Raw genomic sequence first — 22,577 nt, 5'->3', positions numbered from 1 at the left:
CATTGTTGAGAGACATCGATCAATCAATAAGATACTTATTAAACTCCTACTATGTTCCAGGGACTGTGCTGAGTGCTTAGTTGGCTGAAGTCTGACCTACTCAGGACAATGAGTCATTAATTGCTTGGAAATGTCAGGACTTTGCTGGATTGCAAGATTATAAGTAAGATTTGCTGGACCCTAGAGAGCAGGGTCTATGTCATGTCTCTCTCTGGGTCCCCAGGGCTTTAGCATAGCACCTCGAACACAGAATTATTAAGACTTCACAGAAACACGGAGTTTCAAATTCCAAACGGATTCTGTCTCAATGCTAAAATAATTGCTCTGCAACCCTACATTTCTGAATTCCTTTTGCCTCATATGAGAATGGAGGGCTGACAGGGGCTGGGGTTGGGGAGTAAGTGGAACTTTAGCTCCAATTTGTTGCAAGTTTGCCAATTTAACATGAAGGGCAAAATGCAAACTCCTGAAAGTCAGCCATTATTTCCTTTTTGTCTTTGTACTTCATTGCCACGTCTTGTTACCTGGCACATTGTGGACTTTAATAAGTGCTTACTGAAAGGAATCAAAGATCTCTCCTCCAGTGCTTCTTGAGATTGAGGTCCTCTCTAGTCTGGGGTCACTCTGGCTTTCCAGTCTTATTTCTATTACTACTCTTTCCCCCTGTTCCCCACTTAATCTGGACAGCTCCCCACCTGCAAACATACATGTGCAGTGCTCTCCTTGCTTAGTCTTTCCTTATACCTGGAATGCTCATCTGCTTCTTCTGTGGAACCCAAACCAACACCAAGAGCACAATTTTTCAAGGAGTCTCCTTTAATCCCCTCCTCCCTATGCTGCCAGCAAGATCGCCCTTCAGCTTCCTAGAGTACTGGGCTTAGCAACTCTCTCTCTCTCTCTTGAAAATAGTATTTTATTTTTTCTAATTACATGTAAAGATAATTTTTAACATTCATTTTAAAAATTAATTATTTATATGTTACTCTATAAAATATAATTAATAAATAATGTTAATAGTAAATTAATTTTTCCCAGTTACATGTAAAAACAATTTTTAAGATTTGTTTTTAAAATTTTGAGTTCCAAATTCTCTTTCTCCCCCCCATTGAGAAGGCAAACAAGTCGATATAAGTTATACATAACATTCATTTTTCAAATAAAATTTTGAGTTGCAAATTTTCTCCCTCCTCCCTCTCTCTAAGATGTTAAGCAATTTGATATGGATTATATATGTGCAACTGTATAAAACATATTTCTGTATTAGTCATGCTGGAAGAAACAGAACAAAAGGAAAAAAAACACACAAAAAATGAAGAAAGTACTTCCATCTGCATTCAAACTACATCAGTTCTGTCTCTGGATGTGGACAGTGTTTTCCATCATGAGTTCTTTGGAATGGTCTTGGATCCCTGCATCGCTGAGAAGAGCTCAGTCAATCATGGTTGATAATGCACAGTGTTAATAATTACTGGGTACAATGTTCACCTAGTTCTGCTTATTTCACTTTCTTTAGCAACGCCTTAATGCACTTCTCATGTGATGTTGTGAATTAAAGCTATGACTTTGCTCCCTCCTCAACAATATGCCTCTGGAGGGTAGGAGAGACTTCGTTTCAGGGATAAGAGTTGTAGTCAGGAGTTTGAACCCTGCCTATGACACTTTCTGAGAGTGTCAGTTACTTAGCCCTTTTTGAGGCAGACTTTCCTCATCTATAAAATGAGGATTAGAATAGTGCTGACCTCACAAGACTGTTGAAAGGCTCTAAAGAGGTGACCTCAGAGGCTTCCTCCAACCTCTCATTTGACAGATGAGGAAACTGAGGCTTTGGGAGATGAAGGGATCTGCCCAGGGTCTCACAGGCAATAAGATTCAGAGGGAAGGAGCCAAGGTATCTAGTGCTCCTTTCACCGGACCATACTTTGTAAACCTAAGATGCTGCATAAATGTTATCTACCATCATCGTCGTGTCTGATGTCAATTCTGGACCTCCCTCAGTGCCTGCCACAGTGCTGGGAGCACAGGAGGTATTTAGTAAATGTTTGCTGATCTCCTCTTTAGCTAAACAGGTGAAGGACTCTGGATTGTTATGACTTAAGACTTTAGGATTTTTGACATTTTTCAAATATTTCCAGGAAAAACTCAGGCCCAAACGCTGACAGCTAACTGAAATAAGGCAAAGAACCTTCACTCTCAGTGGGACACAAGGAATGCAGGCATGAAGCTACATTCCACTTTGCTAAGCTAGGAGGTGAGCATGTACACAGGACAGGGGCCAGCCCAGTTCTAGGCCCACAGGAATTCACTACACCCTTGTTGAAAGTAGTCAAAAAAGAAAATTACCTACTGCGAGGATACACAGGCCGAGCACCGTGTCTCTCCCTGACATGATTCCGCTTAGAATTCGATGGAGGGCATCCACATCATTGATCAGAATGGGTGCAAACAGGGAGTAGCACTTAGGGGTCTGAGGGATGCAGCGGTTGAACAAAGGGAAAGATTTGCTAAAAATTAAAAACAGGATGGATAGCAGTGCTGTGGTAAGTCCTTCCAGCTGGTATGCAGACATATACAAGAGTTATAGTAATTATTAATAACTAACATTTATAGAGCACTTTCTATGTGATAGGCACTGTGTGTTAAGTACTTTACAAACATCTCATTTGATTCTCACAACTCTGAGAGGTAGGTGCTATTAGTATCCCTGTTTTACAGTTGAGGAAACTGAGGCAAACAGAATTTAAGTGACTTGCCCAGGCTCATAGTCTCTGAGGCTGTATTTGAATTTTGGTAATTTTGACTCCAGGCCCAGCATTCTGTCCACTATGGCAACACCAGCTGCCCCTGCTCCTTACCCCTCCCCCATCCCAATTTCCAACTTCTCATTCCCAAAACACTAGAGATATGAACGAAAGCCATCAAGATGACCTTGTTCAACTTCACTGAGTAGCTCATGTTCTGAATGTGATGGAGATCAGGTGAGCTGATAGAAACAATTAACTGATATTGAAGGAAAGGGTGTCTTTCAATAACAATAATTTTTTTTTTCTTTTCTGGAACAAACCTGCCTGTGATTTCATTTGTGTATTCAGCTCCCTATGGGAACACCTATGGGAACATCCTAAAGGGAAACACCCTTTACCTATGCAGATAATGGCCTCTTTGGTTGTCTTACTGAGAGGTTAAGGGATTTTTCAGGACTGTCATTTGGCTTTCTTTGTATCCCTAGGACTTAGTACAGTGCCTGACACGACCCTGTGAACCACAGCATGCTAGTATTGTGTGTGGGGTTTTCTTGGCAAAGACACTGGAATGGTATACCATTTTTGTTTCTAGTGGATTAAGGCAAACAGAGGTTAAGTGACTTGACCAGGGTCTCACAAATAGTAAGTGTCTAAGGTCGGATTTAAACTGAGATCTTCCTGACTCCAAGCCTAGTGCCCTATCCACTGAGCCGCCTAGCTGCTTCAGCACATAGGAGCAGTTTAATAAATGCTTATGGATTGACTGACTTGCCCAAGGTGTCACATTTGAGACTTGAACTCAGGTCTTCTGACTTTTAAGTCTAACCCTCTTCCCAACATACCCTAGCTCTCTGTGTCCGTCCTAGGCAACAACTATTTATTACAAGTTCCCATGACTACAACCAGGTTTCCTAGAGAACTTAGTGGTAGTGGCAGGGGGTGAGGTGGTGCTGGTGCTGGAACACAACACAATTATGGTGATTACAGATCAGAGCACATTAATAAGAATCCTGGCCTCATTGGATCTTCTGAAGAGGGAAAGAGAAAGGGACTGGAGACCTGTAGCAGCAAGCACCCCAAGCACTTCCTCAGGGTTTGCTGCCCATACAGGTTCTTGGATCTGCTTTGTTAAAGGAAAGCAACTCAAAATGGGTTAACAAGCTCACTTTAATCAGTCAGACATATATCGTTTACCTTGTTCAGGGGAAAAGGTCAACACCCCGAAGTTCAGAATACACAGACAGAATTATCAAGACAGAAACATATCAAGTAGACAGATTTCCAAACTGTCCAACCATTACATCCATACCCAGTCAACATCTGGGTTTTTCAAAGCCGGGGGACTCTCAACAACGGCTTCCCAGAATTCAGATCAAATCACAGAACACTTCTCAAAGTGAGTCCCAAAACAAAGCTACACATCAGGGCTTATATAGCCTTCTCCTGGCTCAGAGAATGTAACAACCTTATTGACTCACTGGCCAATCAAGAAGTATCTACTGAAAAACAAGCCTCCCACCCCAGGCTTCAGGTGCACTTTAGCCTAGGGGCAGGGAAGATCTTTAAAATTTACATTTGCATTACAAGACTTTGCCATGAGACAGATGGTGAGGTGACCAAAAACACCTTGTCATTAAATAGAGTAGCGGTGTTAAGCCTGAGAAGCATCATGGAGGCCAAGGTGGCGGTTCTCAAGCACTCAAAGGTCTCTCACACATTCAACTCGGTGCTGGGGGGCAGCACTAGAAGTTAGGAGCAATGGTTGCAGAGAAGCTGATTTAGGCTTTATTTAAAGAAGAACTTCCTAAATGATCCAAGCCATTCTAGAGGGGAATGGGCTGCCTCCAGAAGGAGAAGGTTGTCCCTCCAAACACAGCCTGTATGGCCACAGATCAGGGAAGTCACGGAGGACATTCCCAGCCTCTTCCTACTCGGATTCAGAGCTAAGAGCACATGCAAGTTCCCTCTGCCCTCCTGGCTGGCATCTGCAGAGGGCAGTCACTCCTCACCTTTTGGCACTGAATATCTGCTGTTACCACCCAGAAACAATAGTAATGCTATTTCTATTATGCCTTTAAGACCATAAAGCCCTTTATATGCCCATCTCATCTGTCTTACAATAACATTGTGGGGTGGCCACTCCAAGGTACTGCCACCTCCGTTCTACAGATGAGAAAACAGGCAGAGGAGTTAAATATCTTGCTCATGGCTACAGTGTCTAATTGAACAGAAGCAAGATTTGAACCTGGCTCTTCCTGGTTCCAAGTCCAGGACTCTGTTCATACTACCATGGGGCAAGGAGCAGGGAGGTAGTTACCATAGCTCCATTCCCTCACTGGGACTGGGACTGCAGTGGGAGGGGAGAGTATAATAGCCCACCTGGAACTATTAGTCTCCTGCAATATATGACTTTCGTTTTGTTTCTGTTTTTTGGAGGGGGGAAGGCAGGGCAATTGGGGTTAAGTGACTTGCCCAAGGTCATGTGGCTAGTAAGTGTTAAGTGTGTGAGGCTGGATTTGAACTCAGGTCCTCCTGACTCCAGGGCCAGTGCTCTAATCACTGTGCCACCTAGCCGCCCCAATATATGACTCTTCCAATCGCTCATTACTATTAAGCTTCCTGGCTCTAGACCCAGCCCCATCTCCAGAAATGTGCTAGAAAGAGACAGAAAACAAAAGGGCTTCTCAGAGTGAAGTGAAGGGGATCAGAGACCTCTTTCCCCACATGACGTTCCCAACCACCATTACTACTGACTCCTGTCCTCCACTTTAATAAGCAAGTGGTCAGATCGACTGTTAGCTCCCTTGTCCTTTGGCTCCCGAACTTCAGCCTCCTGCTGCCCATTATCTCTGTGGTTTAGAGCTGATGGTTGCTAATGTAAATATCTTTTTCTCCTGCTGCCAGCAATCTTGGCACTGTCCAGGATCATTCTGTAGTTTTCCTCCCTTTCAGTGCCAAATTCCTAGGGAGAGAAGTTTACGCTGGCTTCTTTTACTTCCTTCATACCCACTTCTTAACCGTTTTGTTTCTGAGCCTACAATCCATTGAAACTGCTTTCTCCAAAGTTACCAACAATCTCACTTTTTTCTTTTAGGTTTTTTTCATTAAATTTTATTTGCTTTTCGCTTCTTATACCATGGTTTCCCCCTTGCAAACGGAACCCTTCCTTCAAACAAAAAAAAAAGCACCAAAGCAAAATGAATGGATATGGTGACAGTCTGTAACAGTGTGTACTGAATTCTGCACCTCTGGCTGCCCACCTATCTACTACACGGAGGGAGATGTGTTTCACCATCAGTTTTTCAGGAGTGAGATCGTCATTAAAATTCATTAGTGTTTAACTACCTTTTGGTGTTGTGATCAATATACTAACTGTGTACATTGTTCTCATGGTTATTCTTTCTTTATTTTGTATCCGATAATACCAGATTTTTCATCTATCTCTTAATTCCTTATTTAATTTTTTATGGAAAAATATTGCATGCAGCACAGTATGCTAGCCACTCCTCAAGTGATAGCACCTATTTTGTTTCCATTTCTTTTTTTGCCACCACAAATTGAGCTTTGAATATTTTGTTACATACAGAATCATTGACCTTCTTGGGATCTGCCCTATATTGGCCATGATCTCTTCGCTGCTAAATACATTCTTTTTCTCAGTGTTCATCCTCCTTGGCCTCACCATTGCCTTCGATATCATTAACTATTCTCTTCCTACTGGATACTTTCTCCTCCTTTGTGTTCCAGGACACTATTTTCTCCTGGTTCTCCTCCCTAGCTGACCATTCATTCCAAGTTACCTTTGCTTATTCCTTCTCCTCCACTAAACATGGGGTCTTCCAAAGCTCTCTCAGTGGCATGATTCTTTTCTTTTGTTTTCTTTGTGTATTGATTGATAGAGGTTTGTTACAATTACTTCATAGTAGTTGGGTTTTTTTTTTTTTTTTGCTTTTTGGAGGGGGGAAGGCAGAGTAATTGGGGTTAAATGACTTGGCTAGTAAGTGTTAAATGTCTGAGGCTAGATTTGAACTCAGGTCCTCCTGACTCCAGGGCCGGGCATGATTCTTTTCTCTCTCTGAAATCTCTACCATGGTAATCTCATCTATCCCTTTCGATTACCAGTTCTAAGCAAATGATATCCAGATTATCATCTTTCATTACTAACAGCCTATTAGACATCTCCAAACTGTATATCCCATCAGCATCTCAAACTCAACACATCCCAAACTGAACTCAGTATCTTTTCCCAAAACTCTCCTCTTCTAAACTTCTTTGTTTCTCTTGAGGGTACCACCATCTTCCCAGTTCATAACTTTAGAGTTATTTACTTGTCCTTCTCCCTTATGTCTAATTAATTGACAAGTTCCACTGATTAAAAATTCCACACTTTATACACTACCACACTGGTTTAAGTCCTTATCATTCCATACCTGGACTACCACCACAGCCCCCTAATTTTGGCCTGCAGACTCATTCATCCTCAAACCATCTGCCACACAGCTGTCCAAGTGATATTCCTAAAACACAGGTCTGACCATGTTATTCTATTCCCTCCCTTTGATAAACTCCTCATGGTCAACCTTCCATTTCTGTGTAGTGGGAGCCATCCCATTCTCCAACAAAGCACATGAACATATTCTCTTGCATGTTTTTGGCTAGCTACACGTGTGGCTCAGTACTTGGGCATTCTGGAGATGATGAACTCCCTGGCTGCTTCCAGCCAAAAGGTGACCCACTGCTGAAAGGACTTGGTGTTCTGGTGTGATATAATAAACTTTAAGTGCTCCCTTGGTCATTCTCCCTACTCATGAGAGTAGCCAGGGACAGAGTGCTATGGCAGTTAAAAGAGCTTCTGGCTGGCACTCTTGATTTTGACTTTTTGGGTGAATTCTAGGGAGCTCTGGAGTAACCATTAGAGCAGCATGAAGGTAGGAGGGGAAATTTTAAGCAGCTGCAATAGTATTCTTGAACGGGATAGCCACAGACAAGAAAGGAATATCTAAAGCCTTGTCATTTCACCTGCAGAGTTGTAAGGACAGTGCTGAGTCAAGGTGAAGTGTAATTAGTAGTGCTGCAAATTGCTTTACATTTTCACTATAACAAGAGATTATAGCAGTAGTTATAAGTTAAGTTCCTGAATCTGTTTCATTCTGTTCATTCATGCTTGTGGAATGTCCCATATTTAGCATTCCTTTTGTGTGTGGGAATTATCTGTCCCATAACTGATTCATATTGCACACTCCTCACTTTAAGGAGACCTAGACATGAGCCATCACCTAAGCTTTAAGTGATTTTTTACCTAGGGTGTTGGGATGGGAGACTTAAGAAGTTTAAGAATCTGGGAAAGGGGATCCTAACCCCTTTAACTGGAGATGTGCTCCTCCTAGGACTGAACCCAGTCTAAACCGCCTGCTTAAATACAGAACATGGAGTGGAGTGAGTATCCCAAATCCTGTGGGTCCAGGAGTGATTCCTCAGGATTAGTTATAACCTCTGTAGCTTCCCAAAAGCTTTCTCTCTCATTCCCTGCCAATGCCCCAGTGCCTAGAATGCTATCCCTCCTCACCTCTTCCCTTCAAAGCCTGACTTTATGAAACCTTCCATGATTCTCCCAATTATTAGCATTCTCTGCTTCCTCAAACCACCTTGCCTTTGTCCATGTAAGGGTGTTATTTCCCCCAAAGAACTGTAAGGTCCTTGAGGGCAGGGACTGATTTGTTTTTACCTTTGCATCCTCAATGGATGCACATAGGAAATATTCAATAAGCCTCTGATGAACTAAATTAGGAGCTTGTAACATACACAGGTGTTTAATATGTAATCAGTTAGTGAACAAGACAGTAGTTTGGCAGAAATGGTGCTGCAGCCAAGCTCTCCCTATATGTAAACTGTTCTGTTCAGTGCAGGAAAACTTGGGGAACCAACTACTCTGACTCACCTGACCTTGAGCTGGACTGGTCTCATTTTCCTGTTAAGCTCATTCAAATCCTAAGGGGCCCCAAGATATCTGTAAACCACCATAGGGAGCTATTTCCCATCCTTTCTAGTCCTTATCCTCCATTTCTCTCTCTTATCTCATTTTCGGTCATAACTTTGCTACTAACCCCCTAAATCACTGTCCTGCTGTCTGACATCTTTTCTCTCCCCTAGCTCCTTTTTCTTTCTTCTCTTTCTCCATCTTATTCAACACCATAGGAAGACCACTCAGCTTACTGTGGTCTGCAGATGTGGCCAATGTGCTGATTTCTTTTACTTGACTTCATATGTGTTATATGGGAGGATATCTATTTGGACGGGGTGGTGGGCAGAGAAAGGTGTAGAGGGGGTGGGTATCCCCCCAAAGACGAATCAATGAAGCATTTTAAAAATTCACATAAGACTTAACAGAAGTAGGACAAGCAGATTTGTCACTATTTTGATAACATATATTTTTATATATACACACATACATATATATAAATATACACACATACATGCATATGTATGTGTGTATATATGTAAAAAGGACACCAAACAGATCTGTCACTACTTTGATAACATATATATATATATATACATACATGTATATGTATATACATACATGCCTTAAGAAAAGAGGAACACAGCACCCGCCAGCAAGGATAGGGCAGCCTGGCATGCATCCTCCTATCTGCTGCCAAAATTCACAAGCTTATAAACATTTTTGGATCTGAACTTTTAGAGACCCTGTGACGTAACTTTTTTAAAAAGCTGTGATGTGTGTTCATTCTCTTGGGCCTGTAAAAAATGGTATACATCTGTGTTTTATATAAAAATGGTCTACTTTTAAACAGTGTACATATTGGATCGTGCTGAAAATGTAACTGAATGACCAGTTGTATATAGTAATCGGTTATTTAATGTAAACTCATTTTTGGTGTATTCTTGGTTGTTCTTACCTGCCTGAAAAAAAAGTATAGATATATAAAAGTTATGTTGTATGGATTATTTATCTGTAATTGGACAAGTTCTAAGAATTTAAAAAATGTAAACTAAGTTTCTTGACTTAAAAAAGAAAAGAAGAATAACTGGGAGGCCAGTAGATAATAAACAACATCAACAGCTAGCATTTCTGTAATGCTGTAAGGTTTGCAAAGGGCTTTACAAATAGTGTCACATTTGATCTTGACGACAATCCTGGGAAGTAGGTGCTATTACCAGACGAATTTTCCAGATGAGGAAACTGAGGTAGCTAAAGGTTAAGTACCTAGCTCAGGGTCACACAACTAGGAAGTATCTGAGGGTGGATTTGAACTCAGGTCTTCCTGATTCCATGTCCAGTGCTCTATTTACTACCTGCTGCCTCTAGGATGTGGCTTGGGTAATATATTTCACAGAATTTGCCAAATGAAGGCAGCAAAGGGAGAATCTGAAAGTTGCACTGGGGAATGAGGAGTGCTGTGACTCCTCCCCTCACCCTGCCAGGGTCAATGTTCTGTCTGCCGTTGGCCTCACCTTCCTTTCCCTATGTCCCCATCAGTATTGTTTAACTGTGAGAAGAGCATTAGTTTCCTGAAAAGAAGGAGAGGTCTTTCTTTTATAGCCTCTCCTGTAAGTGTCCAGGGACTAATGAGAAAGGTCACCAGGGGAAGGCAGTTGGTGATCATGGCTGTGAGTCTGGGAAGAAAAAACCTGCAATCTTGTTGCTGGATAAAGTTTGGGGTCAATGAGAGGTGGATAAGGAGAGTGAGCAGAGACTGCTCTAGGAGACAAGCCATCCACTGGATGTGGCACTGGCCATGAAAGCTGAGGGTGTCTTCTCCCCCTTCCAAATACCCGGGCAGGGAGTTTCTGCCCTAGAGCTTGCTACCCCTTTTATACAGATCTTTAACCATGTAACATTAGTGTGTGTGTGTGGGGGGGGGGGGTGCGCGGGCAGCTTTGGTTGTTGTTTAATTAATTAATGTTTTCCATAGCTTTACTGAATATGGCTGTAAATGAGTGTGCTAAAGGATGGGGGATACCTCTGAGAAAGTGTTTCTTTATATTTCACAGAATACACAAACCACAATATTGTATCCTGGCTTGGCTCACATCCTTAGACTGAAAGCTCTTCAAGGGCGGAGACTGTTTTTGGCCTCTTTTTATATCCCTGCACTGGACACACTGTAGGCGCTTAAATGCTTACTGACTGACTGGTGGTCAGGGGCACATTTTAAAGTCACTTATCATGTATGTCTTCCAGCTAAGTTCCCAAGGGCAGAACTGTTGAGAACCTGGGACTTTCTCTCTGCTCCTCCGAGCACAAGCTTGTATTTGATTTCACTGTTTGCAATCACCACGAGGGGCTCTCTGCCAGGCAGGCCCCTAACACAGGTGCTCTCCCTTGCCCCAATCTCTAGTGAGAGACCAAAGAAGGGAGAATGAAGAGAGGAACATTAGAGAGTCCCGGCCCAGCTGCACAAAGGAGTCCAAGATGCTCTCAATGCCACTTCTTTCAGGTAGAGAGGAGTAGGAGCGAGGACACAGAAACCTCCCTGGGGACTAGAGGTAACATACCTTTTCCCCCTCTAAAGTTCTTGGATGCACTCATCTATGGAGTATAATAAGCACCTTGTCACACACTATCTTTCTAATCTTCCCAACGACCTCATTTTAATATCCTCTCACAGACTGTCTTGTTCACTGCCAGTCCTATGGAACAGACTGTAAGCTTCTCGAAGGCAGGCACTTCTGTGTGCCTAGCAAAGTGCTGAGGCCATAAATAGTAAGCGCTCAGATATCTGCTGACTGATTAGTCACTAAAAAAGAAGAGGTGTTAAGGCAAGAGAGAACCTACCCAGCTCATTTCCATACCAATTTGCTTTTCCTTTTCCAAAGTAATAAAAATTTTACCAGATTCACTGGGTGATAATTTGTACAACTGCTATCTTGTCCTTTGTGAAGCCTCCTTGATTTTCCCATTATTAGAGTTCTCTCCTTCAATTTCTCCTTTACTATACTATTTGCGTCCTTCATTAGAATGTAAGCTCCTTGAGTGTAGGAACCCTGTCATCTGTGTCTTTGTATGTACCTAGCACAGTGTCTTCCACTTAACAGTTGGGAAATTCCCAGTTTGGGAACTTTGCACCCAATGATGACTGAAGCCCATTTATGACTTACTAGATAAGACCTAAAGATAGTGACATAGTACAGTTTAGGAACCACCCACCCGGAGCAGAAGCCTCTTATGGGATTCCTTGCTACCTGGCCCTGCCACTCTCTGTACCCTAGATTATATGGGATACACTGAGAAGCTGGTAATAAAGTGAGGGAAAAGCAAGGCCTTGCCTGAAGAGTCCCTGAAGCACCCAGGTGTATGCAGGGACCCAGTCCTGGTCACCACCTATGCCATGGGGGTCAACATTTACAAACAAGGCCCTGAAGCCAGACTCAGAGAATCCTGATTGGCTCTTTTATGTGCACCTGGGCCCACCATGGCTCTGGAAGAGTTGGAACCCAGAAGTACTGGTAGCTCCTGCAAAAACAGAACATCTGGAAGTAGAAGAAGCTGGAAAGGAATAAGAAACTGATAGGAAGTTAGGGGGAGGAAGCATCCCTAGGACAGATATAACTCCGAGGGAGGCACCACTGACTCCTCCCCAAACATGCTTCTCTAGCCCAAGATGAGCTGGAGGGAGGGGGAGAGGGAAAGACTTTTCTCCCAAGGACTTTTTCTTAAAAAGCAAGAACTGAAAGATTTATCTTTTTCTTTTTTTTTTTTTTTGGAGGGGGGAAGGTAGGGCAATTGGGGTTAAGTGACTTGCCTAAGGTCACACGACTAGGTTTTGTGTTAAGTGTCTAAGGCTGCATTTGAACTCAGGTCCTCCTGACTCTAGGGTTGGTGCTCTATTTACTGCGCCACCTAGCCGCCCCAATTGTTATCTTTTTACCTTCTCTTTCTTGGACCATAATTCCTTGAATTCTACCCTCACAACTGCTTTCCTAGGTTCTTAGCAGCCCTTTATTTTTCCACACAAGGGTAGTTGGTAGTAGCCCAATTACCTGCCAAATTCTTTTGCCCCCACTCTGTGCAGCACAGATTGGGGTGTGACCAAAAGCCCTGGACAGATGAAGAAACAAAGATTCTCTGGAAGAAAATGATCCCACAGAGAAAAGGTCTCAAGAGTTGCCAGATACCTAAAAATTAAATGACTTGCCTAGAGTCACACCAATGGTAAATGTGAGAGGTGATATTTGAACCCACAACTCAAAGATAAACATTCTATCCTCTACACTGAATTGCTTCTCATATAGGCTGCCTTGAATTTAGCAGGTATTTACCAAGTACCTGCTGATTGTGGAAAAAGGATAAACAGAAATCACAGTAACATATAATAGGAAACAGTGTACAAATATGGTATCCATAAACTACGAACAATCAAAAAACCGGAATGCTTAGTTCTTTGATTTATAGTCTTAAAATGAGAAGTCCCACACAGCACTAGACACAGAAGGATTGTGTAAGATGGGAAAAGATAGGCACCAGGCTCTTGGATTATCTGCTGAGCCATGTTTCCATTACTGAGCAAAGTGATTTGGTGTCTTTGCAAACCTGGAGGGTGTCCTTGATTCTCAGACATTGCTGGAAAGGGTGTATCAGCCAGCTCAGTGACCGATAAAGAGAAAACAATTGGCTTAGTCAGAGAGAGGTATTTGGAAAATGTCCTTTGGTGCCACAGCTAAACATCTCAAGTTTAACCATCTCCCAGTCTTGCCCATGTTAGGCCAGGATGAGTTTTGCCTCTCAAAAAAACAAAAACACCTTAGCAGCACAACCCAAAATAAAACTCCCCACTCTACCTGGGTACAAAAGGGGACAGAATTGTGGAAATAATCTTGGTCCCTTTCAGCTCAGTCATTCAATAGGCAGGGAACCAGATTTGTTCATCTTGGACTTCATCTAAAAAGTTAACACTTGGAGACTAAGTACTTACAGGACAGCAGTGATATCATGGGATAGCTGCAATTCGTGATACATTGTAAAAAGCATTCTTTTTACAAGTATGGGATTAGATGGCCTAGTTCGTTCTTCTGGCAAGATATCCACCTGGACTTTAACTATTAGTTTTGTTTTGAATTTAAAACATCCAAGTCTAGTCAGCAGAAAAAAGCTACATACATACACATTTTCGGGTCACTGTGGATAGATGCTGAAAGGCCCGTGTCTGAGGCCCACATCACATACTTCCTAGGCTGGGGGACACTGGACAAGTCACTCTATTTCTATGAGCCCCAGTCTCCTCATCTGCAAAATGGGGATAGTGACCACCTCACAGGGTTGTTGTTGAGATCAGTTGAGATAACATATATTAAGCACTTTTGCAATTATTAAAATATATACATATATATGTATGTGTGTATATACACACACACACACACAGATGAGAGTTGTCACCACAACTGTGTAAGAAAAGAGAAAATAAGCCAAAGGTAATTTTATATAAGTTTCCTATAAGTTATAGAACAAATTCTCATCTGTACTGATCATGGAAGTTCTTGCCTGGGATTCTCCCTGTTCAGTTCTTTCAGTTGTGTCTTACTTTCCATTAACTGAGGCAAACAGGGTGAAGTGACTTGCCCAGGGTCATGCAGCTAGTGTCTGAAGCCACATTTGAACTCAGGTGCTCCTGACTCCAGTCCTGATGCTCCATCCACTGACCCTTGGGATATCTCTAGACTGAAGAAGTCACAGGGCCATTCAAAGAAAATAGAGCCCCAAACAGCAGAACTTCAGACAGACTTGGCTGAGCACACAGAGCAAACATATTTATCACTTGTCACTGATTTGTTTTGTTCTATTCTGTTAAATACTAATAATGGTTTTCATGAAGAGTTCACTCCTTATTTTGTGTACTTATTTTGTAGTTTTCGGTGATGGTTATTAAGTTTATAACAAAATAAATAAATTAATATTTTTTTTAAAAAACCAAGGGCACTGCCCCAAACCCTCCTGTGGTGTTCAGATCCCATGTTCAGCCAGAAGAACAAGTTTAGTTAGTCCTGGTTAAATTCCAACTTAAAAAACTCCATTCTCCTGCAGTTGCTTGACCAGCTTCGGTTACAAGCGGTACTATTTTTATTTCCTTGTCTACAGTTGTTGTATAACTTTGCTGTGAGCTCTTAAGATGCTTGCTATTTTCTTCCCCAGCAAGGCTGTATTTCACCCATGTGTGTTTGACATCTCAGAGAAGACTCAGATCCTTTAGAAGATGACATTCCTGAGAAATGGAGTGGCTTGTTCTCCTCTCCAACAGCTCTCCCCGTTTCTCAAATTTACTGAGGACAGATGAGGCTGGCTTCAGAAGAAATAGCACAAGTCCAACTGCAGTCGCCTTTGACCTGCAATTCTATTACTGAATGCCTATCATGTGCTTGGTCGTTCCATTTCTTCTCTCTAAGATATTGATATTTTTCAGGTATTTCACACAAATGAAATGCAGAGACATTTCTAGATATATAGGGGATGAGAGGGGGTAGGATCCCCGCTTGGGGTGCCTAGGACAACAACATCAGATGGGGAGAAGGCAGAACTCTCCAACTTTCTTCAACTATCTCCCTATTCATTTGGGGAAATGGTAAGAGAAGACCTCACTGTCCTTGACGACCTCAAGTTATCAAACGATTTATATCCCCACAGGCCCAAAAAGCTGGCAGACAGAATTACTGAACCACTGGCAGTGATCTTTGAAAGATTATGGAAATTGTTATTGGGGGGGGGGCAATAAAAAGGGAAGAAAATATAACTAGATCTGTATTACCACAAAAACAAAGAGTACTAATAAAAGTTTTTTTTAAAAGAAAGAAATATTATGTAGAGTGGAAGAGGTGTTTTGTGTTAAGTGTCTGAGGCCAGATTTGAACTCAGGTCCTCCTGACTCCTGGGTCAGTGCTCTATTTGTTGCACCATCTAGCCACCCCTCAAACAAAATTTATAAGATGCTATTAAAGGGGGGCAGCTAGGTGGCACAGTGAATAGAGCACCAGTCCTGGAGTCAGGAGTACTTGAGTTCAAATTCAGTCTCAGATACTTAACACTTACTATGACCTTGGGCAAGTCATTTAACCCCAATTGCCCTGCCTTCTCCCCTCCAAAAAGCAAAAAAAAAATGCTATTAAAGGGATATATATTAAATTAATTAAATTTATATATATATTAAAGGGCTATAAAGTGAACACCTCAAAGAGGAAGCAGTGGTCACAAAGAGCTAGCATGGTCTTCATGAAGAATGTTACATTTTCTTTTTTGACATGGTTACTTGATTAGTAGATTAAGTGAATGTTGTTGATAACAGTTTAGCTAGATTTTAGTGAAGCATTTGGAATTGAGAGGAAATATAATGTAGTAGATAGAAAGGTGGTCTCAAAACCAGGAAGACCCAGTTTCAGATCCTGCCTCAGATACATACAGATGATTATGTGACCCTGGGCAAATCATTTAACCTCTTGGAGCTCTAAGCAATTTCCCAAGAATCCAAGCTGCAGAGAAGGTCCTGACCTGTACTGGTGGGTTTCTTTTCTGGAATTAACCAACAAAAATCACAGATGCAGTGATAGATTCCTATCACTATTTGATGCTGACAAAAGCTATTCTTGTGGAGAAGATGAAGAGAGATACCACTCACAGGGCAGGCAAGCCCACCTAGGTGAAGCATCAAGGACCCCTGAGGGACAGACAGCAGGCAGCACATGCGAGATAAATCAAACCACCACTAGCACTTTGACCACCATCTCCCCTCAGACTCTGGTAGAGACAGCCCAGGACCCTGAACCAAAGAGCCTTGGGAATAATAGCGTCCCCTAAACCACCAGACCTGCTTCTAGTTCAGTCCCTCAACAGCCATCACTGAGGGGAGAAACTACTGTAAAGATGGGGCCCACTTTCCTCATCACCAACTGCCTCCAAAAGGCATTTAATTACAAGAACCCTGGGAATAGTGGCACCCTCTAGGCTGCTGGTCCTACTTCCAGCTCAGCCCTCACAACCATCATTCAGGGAAAGAAGTCCTGTTGACGATGGGCCAGTCATCTTCACCAAATGCTAACCAATTGCCAGTTACGGGGACGGGCAAGCCAGACTAGCTGAAGCAAAGCAGTAAGGCCCCCTGAAGGAGAAACAGAAGGCTACTTAGGCCAGACAAGCTGAATTACCATGACCACTTTCCCTCAGACCCCATGGTAGTCAGGTCAGGACCCTAAGCCCAAGACCTTCCAGAAGAGCAATGTTTCCAGTCCAATGTCCACAGCTAGGATCCCGGGAAGCAACCCCTGTGGAGATGCAGTCTTCAATTAATTCCTCATTCAAGTGTTACAGCCACATCTATTAGAGACCCAGAAAAGAAAGTTCTTGTCCCCAAAGGCTGTGGTACAGTCAAATGGTTCAACATCAGAAACAGAAGTGATTTGTCAGGGTAAATAACCCTGAAGAAGAGGCATGACCATCTGCTTTGCCTCTGCACCCCAAAGAAGTGGATCTTTTTCATGTGAATCCTCCCGTACATGTTATCTCCCCCATCAGAATGTGAGCTCCTTGAGAGACAGCACTGTCTTAATTTTCTTTCTGTACTCCTAATGCTCTGATTGTCGCTTTTTAAGTAACTTTCAATTGTGTCTGATTCTTTGTGACTCCATTTGGGGTCTTCTTGGCAAAGATACTGGAGTGGTTTGCCATTTCCTTCTGTAGCTCATTTTACTGATAAGGAAACTGAGGCAAGCAGGGTTAAGTGACTTGCCCAGAGTCACACAGCTAGTACGTGTCTGAGGTAAAATTTGAACTCAGGAAAAGGAGTCTTCCTAATTTCAGGCCAGTGTTTTATTCAAAATGTGCCACCTAGCTGCATATCCCATCTAAAGTTGGTAAAGTTCTGTAATTAGCTTTGCAGGGGACAGATTGGTTGGAGAATGTTACAGCACAATTTCACAACTTTCACAGTGGGGACTGTCTACAATATATTACAATACTTGTCCTTCAATGAATCTGTGATCTTATCAGGGAGAACTCTGCCTCCACCCATTGCATCAAATCATATTTGGTAACCTAGTACAGTAGAAATAGGGTTGGACTTAGAATCCAAAGATCTGGGTTCAAATCCTTAATTAGCTGTCTCAGTGACTCTAAGTTGCTTACCCCTCTTAACTCTCCCCCTAGCCTCAGTTTCCTTATCTGTAAAATGAAAGGGTTGGATTCAATGATCTCTAAGGTAATTTCTAGTTTTAAATCTATGATCCTATGATTTCCAAGGTCCCTCCCACCAGGATTCCAACCACTTCATGTCTTTTTATTCCCTTTGATTCTTGTCTAAGACTTTCCATAAATCCTCCATAGAAATTCTAACCACTACATTACAGGTCTTCCCAGGAACCTTTTACTATTTCAGGAGTTCCAGGGAGACACTAACACTTTCTAGCTGTTGTCCTTTGCTCTTGCCATGTGACCGCCCCCTTCCTTTTCTGGGCATACAAGACCTGGATGGTATCTTTGATGCTGCTTCTGGCCTGTAAAGGATGATGGGTTAAGTCCTACAGCTGACTGATTTTCTTTGGACTTCTGAGTCACCTCCAGCTGGAATGCTTCTGAGACCATAGTGTTCCATGACACCTAGCCATGGGAGCTAGGAGCACTGGGAGAAAAGTAATGCTGGAAAAATGGGCTTTTGGGGGATAGGAAGAAGCAGCTTAGACTCCCTGAAGTACTGAGTAGTTTCACAAATGCTGCTGCAGTCTGCTCCACTATTATTCAATATGGGGCCTAGCTCACTGTCCATCACTGTGCATTTGGCCAAGATGAGTATATTGATGGATTAACTCACTGGGTTGTTTAGCCAGGTGACTTAGTGAGTAGAGCACTGACCTTGGAGACAGGAAGATCTGAATTCAAATCCTACCTCACACACCTACTAACTGTGTGACTCTGGGCAAGTCACTGAAACTTCTTGCTGACTCAGTTTCCTCAACTGTAAAATGGAGATAATAACTCCTACTTCCCAGGGTTGTGAGGCTCAAATAAGATGACAGATGTTAAAATACCCCATAAATGTGGACTAGTGATTTATTTGGTCCAGGGAACTCTCAGGTAACTCTCTACCAATGCTGGACAGAACCTTTTCTGTAACTTTTAACTTACAGTTTTAGAGAGTTCCATAGGGTTCAATGTTAAGTAACTTGCCCAGAGTCACAGTGTCACTGACTGTGTGTCAGAGGAAGGACCTAAATCTAGCTTTTCTTGACTCTGAGGCTAGCTCTCTATTACTACTACTACTACTACTACTACTACTACTACTACTACCACTACCACTACCACTACCACTACCACTACCACTACCACTACCACCACCACCACCACCACCACCACTACTACTACTACTACTACTATTGCTGCTGCTACTATTGATAATTGCCAACATTTATATGTTTACCATGTGCTAGGCACTGTGCTAATATCTGTACTTTAGATATTACACTATACAGTTCAGAGGTGTCTGATTCTTCCTAACCCCATTTCAAGTTTTCTTGGCAAAAATACTGGAGTGGTTTGCCATTTCCTAATCCAGCTCATTTTACAGTTGAGGAAACTAAGGCCAACAGTTATGTGACTTGCCCAGGGTCATGTAGCTAGTAAGTGTCTGAGGCCAAATTTGAACTCAGGAAGATGAGTCTTCCTGACTCTAGGCCCAGAACTCTATCTGCTGTGCCACCTAGCTGCCTATCACATTATACTACAATATCTATATTTTAGAGCCAGACCACCAGCTTCTTTACCTCAAAGGCTGACCAGCATACACACTCTTTATCCATTTGGTTTTTTGTTTTTCCGGCAAACATTGCTTGGCCTATCTCTCCTTCTTAAAAAAGAAAAAGTTTTATTGACTCCTTTTATAATTATTTCCTAATAGAAATATCATCTTCACCCCTTATACTAAACTCTCTTTTGTAACAAAAAGTCAATCTCTTTCAATTGGCCGTGGATCTAAGGCCTAATTGAGGTGATAATATATTAATGATGTTATTGTGAAATAACCTCGTTCAAGGTAACTGTATAAAAGGGTGTGTGTAAACAAAGCAGGCTTGAGCAGACAGTAAACTAGGCATTTATTATATCTGATGTTCAGCAGGCACACTATCATAGGGGGAAGGGGGAGGGGGTTGAGTTCTCTTCTGCCCCAGTCGCCTTCTCCCTTATGCTATCCAACATCTTGTTGCCTAATGGTTTGGCTTAACTCCTATCAGCTTCTTAGCTGGGTGACCCTAGCCATGAAACCCTGATTCACCCTGAGCTCAGTTTTCTAAACTACAAAACCAGAGATTGTTCCTTGCACTATGGAGTGCCCATGGTTATTACCAACTTTCTCTCCTGAGGGCAGGGGAACATATCTCTTTTCAAAGTATCTAGTATAGGGCCTGAGTCAAGCAGGCACTCAATGAATATTGTAGTGTAACAGTTCTCAATGTATAGTCCTCACATCCATAGGGGTCCAGGGAATCTTTCAGGGATCCTCAAGGTAAAAACTATTTTCATAATACTCAGACATTATTTGCATATTAAAATACTCTTTCTTTTTCCAATGACATATATGGCTGAGGTCATATTTTCTTTACATATTTCAACTAAAACAACAGACTGAATGCCGAAGCAGATAGGAGAACCTGGATCATCTTCTATTAAACTAGACATTAAAGAGAATTACAAAAATATGTAAAACAATGCCATTCTTCTCTTCAAATTTTTTTCTTTTGGAAAGTATAGTTACTTTCATAAAAATATATTATTTATGTTATCATGTAAGAGGTTTGTAATGATTATTTTTAACAAATTAATAAATATTTAGATTTGAATCACTTTTAATTTCTAGTATGGTAAATATCAATAGATATAACCTACATAAACCAAAGTTCTTTGGGATCCTCAATTTTTATGAGTGTAAAGAGATTCTGAAATTTAAAAAAATATTGAGAACTGCTATTGAAGCACAATGGAAATAGATTAGGAATCTTGTCCACCAGCAGCCCTCTTTCTTGTAGTATGACCTTGGGTAAGTCACTTCTTTATTCTTGATCTCATTTTATGCATTTGTAAAATGAAGAGACGGACTAGATCAGACGTGCCAAACATCTGCCTCCAACATTCCCAAGTGGGGCTTGAACCAAGTGGGGAAATCTTTAACAAAATAAATACAAATACAATAGAACATAGATAATATTAATATGTGGTTTTCTAATGAGTCAATTTAATCTCTGAGCTTCAGGTCCATCTGTAAAATCGGGACTTGGACTTGATGGCATCTGAAGCCCCTTGCTTCCACTCGAATGAGCTATGACTGTCTAGGTAACATCTTACCTTGGTGGAACAGGTAGCCTGGGGCACAAGAAGGCAGCACTTGGACTTTCCGTGTAGTTGACAGAATTCAAGTTATAAACACACAGGAAGGAACCTAAAAGCACAAAACATAGAGACGAGAATCTGATGAGTTTGGTGAGTTCAGAGGGTTTCCCTGTGTTTCTGTGATCTAGCCTGACCCCCTGCCGGGAAGAAAATTTCTATAATATTTCTAGCAGACGATTGTCCCTGTTTCCAGACAGTGTCAAATCCCTTGTTCTGAGACATTGATTGTCCCTTTTACTGAACTGTGGGTAAAACAGAGTGAGTGAGCGAATGAGCCTGAGCTAGGAAGAGAGGCTGAGGATGATTTCTGATTGATGCCCCTCATGCCTATGACTCTCTTAAAAGATGCTGGTTTTTTATGTGCCCCAGCAGCAGTGGTAGGTATTAGAAGTGTAGCTGTCTTGTTCAGTAGGAAGAATACTATATTTTGAAGTGGAAACATGATTAAACAGCTGTTTATTTGGGAGGAAAAAAAGATCTGAAGATTTTAGTGGGCTGCAAGCTTCATGAGAGTCATTATAGTGATGCAGCAGACAAAATAAGAATATTTCTCCATATTCTACGTTCAGGGACTTCTCCCTCTTCCCTTCTTCTCTGAATTAGCATAATCCCCCCCACTGCCCTCCCTGGAAATAAATCATCTTTCGCTAGCCCACCTGTTGAAAGATGGTAATATTCTCCATGGGGGAAGAAGTGTTTTTGAGCCTAGAGCACATACATACGCTGAGCAACTCATGTTTCAGATACACCTGGATGAAATTGGACAAGCTGTAGAGAAACCCATCACCTCTGTTATCGGATGCAAGGAAATCACAGAAAGGAAGTAAAACACCCCAAGAAACTCAGTTCACAACACCCCCTTATGAAGACAATGGTATGTTACATCTCTTAAGTTTCAGATGGGTCAGGGAAGGGGGAGGAGCCGGTCTGTGCTTGCCTAATCCCTACCATTGTTCTTGGCAAAGAGCTGGATGTCTTCCAGAGTGTCTAATTGTTCTTCAGGGCAGCTGGATACGCAGAGAGCAATGGAATTGATTTTGAGGTCTTTTGTTTCCAGATTACAAGAATTCATAAAGAATACATGCCTACGGACAGGAGAGAAGGAAATTACATTTGAGGTCATTTTTCTTATTAATTTTTAATTGCCATCTTTACAATATTTGTGGGCAGCTAGGTGGTAGAGTGCTGGGCCTAGAGTCAGGAAGAACTGAGTTCAAATTTGACTGCAGACACTTGTTAGCTGTGTGACCCTGGGCAAGTCACTTAACCCTGTATGTCTCAGTTTACTCATCTGTAAAATGAACTGGAGAAAGAAATGGCAAACTATTCCAGTATCTTTCCTAAGAAGACCCCACATGGGATCCTAAAGAGCTGGACACAACTGAAAATTATTTTTAAAAAGTATTTAAACAGTGGAAAGCACATCAGATTTAGAGTCAGAGGACCTGGGTTCAAATCCT

The 22,577-nt window shown here is 41.9% G+C and overlaps 1 protein-coding gene across 1 annotated transcript in view; it reads right to left on the bottom strand.

Annotated features, from left to right (window-relative positions):
• The window catches only part of SLC44A3 (solute carrier family 44 member 3), a 106,296-nt gene that overhangs the window by 74,516 nt on the left and 9,203 nt on the right, over positions 1–22,577 (bottom strand). The window contains exons 4-6 of the mRNA XM_069063384.1: positions 22,066–22,202; positions 21,073–21,166; positions 2,341–2,501 (exon numbers count right to left, since the gene is read on the bottom strand). Coding sequence (XP_068919485.1) covers positions 2,341–2,501; positions 21,073–21,166; positions 22,066–22,202 — 392 coding nt within the window. The remainder of the gene's footprint in view (positions 1–2,340; positions 2,502–21,072; positions 21,167–22,065; positions 22,203–22,577) is intronic.

The sequence above is a fragment of the Petaurus breviceps genome, unplaced genomic scaffold (genome assembly GCF_028583685.1).
Source record: "Petaurus breviceps papuanus isolate PSGF00001 unplaced genomic scaffold, PetGlider_PUasm1.0 90564, whole genome shotgun sequence".
Taxonomy (NCBI): Eukaryota; Metazoa; Chordata; class Mammalia; order Diprotodontia; family Petauridae; genus Petaurus; species Petaurus breviceps.
The sequence above is the reverse complement of the archived record's forward strand: the minus strand, read 5'-3'. Positions and strand labels throughout refer to the sequence as shown.